Source organism: Sciurus carolinensis, chromosome 13, assembly GCF_902686445.1.
Source record: "Sciurus carolinensis chromosome 13, mSciCar1.2, whole genome shotgun sequence".
Taxonomy (NCBI): Eukaryota; Metazoa; Chordata; class Mammalia; order Rodentia; family Sciuridae; genus Sciurus; species Sciurus carolinensis.
Window position 1 is genome coordinate 421638 of NC_062225.1, and position 6000 is coordinate 427637.

The 6000-nt window shown below is 52.0% G+C and overlaps 1 protein-coding gene across 2 annotated transcripts in view; it reads left to right on the forward strand.

The window, feature by feature from the left end:
- The window catches only part of Chmp3 (charged multivesicular body protein 3), a 39826-nt gene extending 34067 nt beyond the window's left edge, over positions 1–5759 (forward strand). Inside the window, exons 6-7 of one of the 2 annotated variants that reach the window (XM_047522070.1) lie at positions 1898–2048; positions 2964–5759. In XM_047522070.1, coding sequence (XP_047378026.1) covers positions 1898–2040 — 143 coding nt within the window. In that variant the 3' untranslated portion in view covers positions 2041–2048; positions 2964–5759. Of the gene's footprint in view, positions 1–1897; positions 2295–2963 lie in introns of those variants that run through there. The other variant, XM_047522069.1, reaches the window with a different exon arrangement.
- Positions 5760–6000: the final 241 nt, after the last annotated feature.

Sequence of the window (6000 nt, forward strand, 5' to 3'; positions counted from 1 at the left end):
GCTGGTTTCCATAGTGCTGGGCTGATGCCCGACCCACCCAGTGTGGAAGTGCTCCTTTCCCCTCGTCCTCTCCAGCGCCCCCTAGGGCGTGTGTTCCTGATGACGGCCGTTGCGGCTGTGCTCTCTAGGAGGGCTCGCGCACTTTGATTGGCTGAAGATGCTGAACATTTTTCCATCTATTTCTTGGCCATTTGTATTTCTTCTTTGGAGAAGCGTATGTTGAGTTCACTTGCCCACTTAGCAATTGGATTTTTTTTGTTTTGTTGTTTAAGTTCTTTATATATTCTGGATATTAATCCTTTGTCAGAAGAGTAGCAGCAAAGATTTCCTCCCATTCTGTAAGTTCTCTCTTCACATTCCTAATTTTTTTCTTTACAGTATAGAACTTTTTAATTGGATATCACCCTATTTATTAACTCTTGGAATTTTTTCCTGAGCTTCAAGAGTCTTATTGAGAAGGTCGTTGCCTGTGCCAATATGCTAAAGTGTTGACCATACATTTTCTTCTAGGAGTTGCGAGGTTTCTGGTCTGATTCCTAGATCTTAGGTCTCTTTTGAGTTGACTTTTGTGCAGGGCGAGAGAGAGGTGTCTAGTCTCATTCTTCTACATATGGATACCCAGCCATTTGTTAAAAGGCTCTTTTCTCTGGTGTGTGATTGGCTCCTTTGTCAAGGACTAGATGACTGTATCTGGTGGGTTCATCTGCCTTCTGTTCTCTACCCTGCTCTCTGTCTGTCTATGCCCATCCCATGCGGTTTTTGTCACTACAGCTCTGTAGTTTAAGTTGAAGTCCTGGACCGTGAGGCTTCCAGCATTGGTTTTTTAGCTTAGAATTGCTTTGGTCATTCTGACTTTTATTCTTCCAAATGAATTTTAGGACTGTTTTTCTAGTTCTGTGAAGTTTGATGGGGAGTGCACTGAATCTGTATATTGCTTTTGGTAGTGTGGCCATTTGGACAATGTTCATTCTGCCTGTCAGTGAACACGGGAGGTCTGTGTGTTTTCCGTTTCTTTCTTCAGTATTCTGTATTTTTCTTTGTAGGGGTCTTGCACCTCCTTGGTTAGAATTATTATCATTTACTTTTTTTTTTTTTTTTTTTTTTGGTGGATATGGTATGGGATTGTGGATTTTGAGTTTTATCCTTAGTAAAAATGGTGGATTTTTTTTTTTTTTTAATTGTTCATTCTTTTGGTGGTAGTGACTGAAACCCTGGGTGCTCTACCATTGAGCAACATTCCCAGTTCTTTTTATTTTGAGAAAGGCTCTTGCTAAGCTGGCCAGCCTGGCCTTCAACTTGGTGATCCTCCTGCCTCAGCTTCCTGAGTTGCTGCAGTTGTGAATTGCAGACATGTAACACTGAGCCTGACTGGTACTTTTATTTGTGCATTTAAGTTGTTCAAAGAATAATTGTTCCAAGAAAATACATTGTGAAGATTGAGAAAATTTTTTTGTAGGTTTAAAAATTTCAGTAGTGTTTAGGAATTTAGGAGCTTCAGGACAAAGTTTGTTTGTTTGTTTTTTTTTTTTTTAAGATGTAGTGTCATACCTGGAACTCCTGGGCTCAGGTTATCCTCCTATCTCAGCCTCCTGGGCAGCTGGTGCTGCAGGCAAGGCCACCAGAGCTGGCAGAACCAAGATTCTTGAAATCAAAATCCTTGCAGTGACTGTGATTTGGGGCTGGACCTGGTGGCACATGCCTGCCCCACCTACTGAGGGGGATCACTTGAGCCCAGAGTTCCAGGCCACCCTGGGCCGCTTGGCAGGTGTCAGGATGAAGTGCTGTGCACCCATGTGCCACTGGTTCACTGTGCTTCTCTGTCCTTGTCAGGTGGGTCCAAGAGTGGCAGCAGGGAGTTTGGGACACTTGTTGATCTGCTTGTACTCTTTCTTTTCAGGGGCCTTGGGCAAAGCACCCAGTAAAGTGACCGACGCCCTTCCTGAGCCTGAGCCTCAGGGAGCCATGGCTGCCTCTGAGGACGAGGAGGAGGAAGAGGCTCTGGAGGCCATGCAGTCCAGGCTGGCCACTCTCCGCAGCTAGGGCCTCAGGTGGGGCCCTGGTCTCCCCCGTGGCCCCCCATGGGCACAACTTGCCTGCATCTCTTGGCATGGAGGCTGGGGGCTGGGGGCGCGGGCGCTGTCGCAGCGCAGGAGCAGGCAGCCGCGTGTCTTCCGCTTCCTCGTGATGCAGTTCTGAGAACTGATGGGAGCCCAGATGCTGAGGACTCTGCCTGCCATGTGTGTGTGAGAAACACTATGTAAATGGATTTTAATAAATTCCACTTTAACACTTGGTCCCTTGTGGACTCTTGAGGGGCTCCCTTGGGACGAGCAGCGCTCCAGCGGGCAGACTCAGTGGGTGGCCTCTTCTCCCCAGCCTGCGGACCTGGGGCGGGAGACGCCCTTCTGCAGTTGGTCGTGCAACCGAGAGGAGCGTGAGAGGTGGCTGGCCGGCACCCCATCCCTGCTGTGTGGACTGTCGGCTGTGGGAAGGGCCTCTCACCTCTGCTGCCTTGCCTGCTGCCAGCTGGTGTCCTGTGTAGGGGACGCCCGGGCACCACAGGTCAGCGGTGAGGCAGGAGTGCTCAGGCGCCAGGCCCGCCCACGCCCGTGCTGCCCTCTGGGCTGCAGCAGCCCCTCACACCGGCCTGCCCGCTGGTTCGCAGAGCTCCCTGCCGGATGCGGCTTCTCTCAGCCTTCTCACGTGAGCCTGCACCGCTGCCGTGCCGTGGGCAACCCGGATGCCGACCGTACACCAGACCGTGCGCCCCGGGGGTCTGCCCAGACGTGTGACCACATGTCCAGCATCACAGTTTCACCACCTGCCCGTGTTCTGGGCTCCTTTCCCCGCACCCAGCCGCTGTCGGCCCTTTCTAGAACGCAGGGATCACAGCGCTCCCAGCTTCTTCATGCCGCCTCCCTCCACTTAGAACCAGGCGTTGAAGTTCCCCCTCTTCTTTCCAGGCTTGGCAGCAGCTCGTTTCTTCTAAGCACTGAGTCACATCCACTGCCCAGATGTTCCACTTGATCCTGTCACCTGCAGGACCCCGGGTGCTGCCCAGTGCTGAGAATTGCAAGCAGAGCTGCAAATCCACGTGCAGTTTTGTGTAGACGAGAGTCTTGATTCATCTGATCAGTTCCACGGCCAGTCAGAAAAGGCTCTGCCCAGCGTCTTCCCGAGCCGCGTGCCTCGAGTCCCAGCAGTGCCTCCTGGGTTCTGGCCTGCGGAGCGCGACCCTGAACGTTGAGCGTCTGCACGTGTCCTTGCCGAGCTGCCTGCCCACGTGTCTTGCTCATTTGTTGAAGCAAGTTGTTTACTTTTCAGATTGAATTTTGGGTGACACTGTGATGATCAGAGATGTCCTTTGCAGACGTGTCCCAGCCTCTGGGTGGCTTCTTGCTGTCTCTGGACTTTCAGCGCAGTGCTTATCATTTTTCTTTCCTGCATTGTGCCTCTGGAGCGCTGTATTTAAAAATCATCACCAAACCTCAGGTGTCTGCACTTCCTTCTAGGAGAAAGTCTAGGAGTTACGAGTTTTACATTCAGGTCTTCGGTCCACTTTGAGTTAACGTCCACAGGGGTGTTGGAGTTTGTGCGTGGATTGTGTTTGCATGCGGACATCCAGGTCCACACTGTGGGAGAGGCTGCCTTTTTCCACTGTCCCGCATCCACTTTTGCCCAAGATGAGCTGACGGGTGTTGGGGCCGGTCTCTGTACTCGGTGCGGCAGCTCCTGGGCGAGCCGCTCTTGGACCACCGTGCTGGCGATGCAGGGTGTCCTGAGGCTGTTCAGATCCAGAGGAACTCGCTGTGGTTCTTACTGGTACTGCAGAGTCTGGGTCAAGGTGGGAAGAACTGGCAGGGTGTTTTCAGATCTTCTGAGGTCCAGTGATGAGCCCAGTCCAGCACTCAAGGCCTGGAAACTGCCTGGGGAGTCCCAGTCCACTTTGGAAGAGTGAAAGACCCAGCTCTTCTTGAGACAAGGTCTCGCTACATTGCTGAGGCTGGCCTTGAACTTGAGATCCTCCTGGCCTCACCTCTGCCCTGCTGGTATTACCAGACCCAGCTGGTTTTCACACAGGCCTTTTTCTGTTCCCCAAAGTGGGATGGGACCTGGCTGCATGCTGTGTATGCGTCCTTCCCCTGCACCCGGTCAGGCAGCTGGTGCTGTGTGCGCGTCCTCCCCCTGCACCTGGTGGGCCACTGCCATCCTACCCTCAGGGAGGCGGTCACAGCAGGCCGACATGCAGATTGTTCCTTGACCCTCAGGCACTGGGACAGTTCCACCCTCACTCTCATCCCCCAGGACCTTCTTGGTGTCCTAACAGACCGTTCACTCAGTCCCAAGGGCTTTTGAGGTCATCCACCACCAACCCACTCATCCCCTCTGAACAGAGCTATTTCCAGTTCGGGGTGGTTGCCCGCAGCCTGCTGTGGGCAGGTCAGCAGGACCTCCCTCCTGGTGCTGCCGCCCTGCTGCTCAGGGCCACCCAGGCATGTGCCAACCCAGGTGGGCAGTGTGGCCACACCTGCTCAGTGCCGCTCCAGCCAACCCCAGAGCTGGTCATGGGAGCCACTAGGAGTCCTTCGGCTTTGCGCATTCTGAAGAACGGGGTTTGACTTAGTGACAGGTACTCTAAGTGACAGGTACTGTCTGTCGGTATGAAGTAATTGTACAGTGAAAATCTTAGGAAATGTTTAAGAGGAACATAAACCAAGTTTCTTTTCAGTTTGGTTATTTTGTCCCAGTGCTGGGGACTCTGCCAATGAGCTACATCCCTTGCCCCTGACCCCCACTTTTTTTGAGACCGTGTTTCATGAGGATGGCCAGTTGCAAAGTTGTGACCTTCCAGCCTCAGCCTCCTGTGGGGACGGTTTTCTTTGAGATATGAGAATTAGTGAGCCCCTGCAGCCGAGTTGTTTGAGCCACGTGATTTAAGCCACAGTGAGGAAACAGGTGGTTTTTTGTTTTGTAAGGCTAAGAGAGTTGTCTTCTGATGAAATTACAGTTTCAAAAATATATTTATAGAATGACAGCATAATAGTAAAACACACAAACACCCACCCCTCGGAGAGAAAAATAAAATCAGAATTCTATTAAAAAAAAAAATAAAAATCAGAATCCAGTTTGTCAGAAGTGTGGGAAACAAAGGCTTGCAGCAAATGCTCAATCAAGAAAAATGAAATTTTAAAATGGTAAGAGGCTTTGTGACACTTGATTTGCCCTTTCCTGCCCCTTCCCCAGCTTGGTCCCTTGAAGATGGCAGCCTGCTCTGTGTTGGGTCCTGGCCTCTGGCTCCCGGGGGGCACATGGGCCTCGTTCAGGAATCACTGTGTCCATCTTAACATGAGGTGCCTAACACAGAACCTGTCGGTGTTGCTTTACAACACCAGTGTGCCGGGATGGAAGCCACGCACACCCACCTGAGGGAAACCAGGGGCACTGACAGAATGGAACGCCTGACAGGCCGAAACGGCAAAACGGAACCACAAACTTCAGAGCAGAAACGTAACAAAATGCCAGAGGTGTTCAAAAGCACGTCGGAACAGTAGCAAAAATAACCTGCAAACCTGAAAACCAGCCTGAGACGCAGAAGGGGTAAAGCAGCGGCAGGCTGAGCCACGTGGGCATCGGGCAGCCCCAGGAGGCGGGCAGGGATGAAGACACTGGAAGAGAGCTGGAAGCCATGTGGGAGCCCACCAAGCCCTTCATGAGACACCGGAAGCAGCAGAAGAGAGCTCATGGGCGGGTGGGGGGGGGCACAGTAAGAGCACGTGATTTCTGACCTCGGACCACGGGGGCTAGAAAGAGGTGTCCAGCAGGGTGTTGAAAGGTGGCAGAACAGCCTTGAAAAATACTAGCAACGCTGACCTTCAAGAACGGAGAGCATCACGTACACCCAGAAGATGGTGTGTGTGTGTGTGTAAAACAGCCCATGGCCACGTGAGAACCACACGCCATGATCCCAGCTGCTCTGGAGCCAAGGTGATGAATGCATCA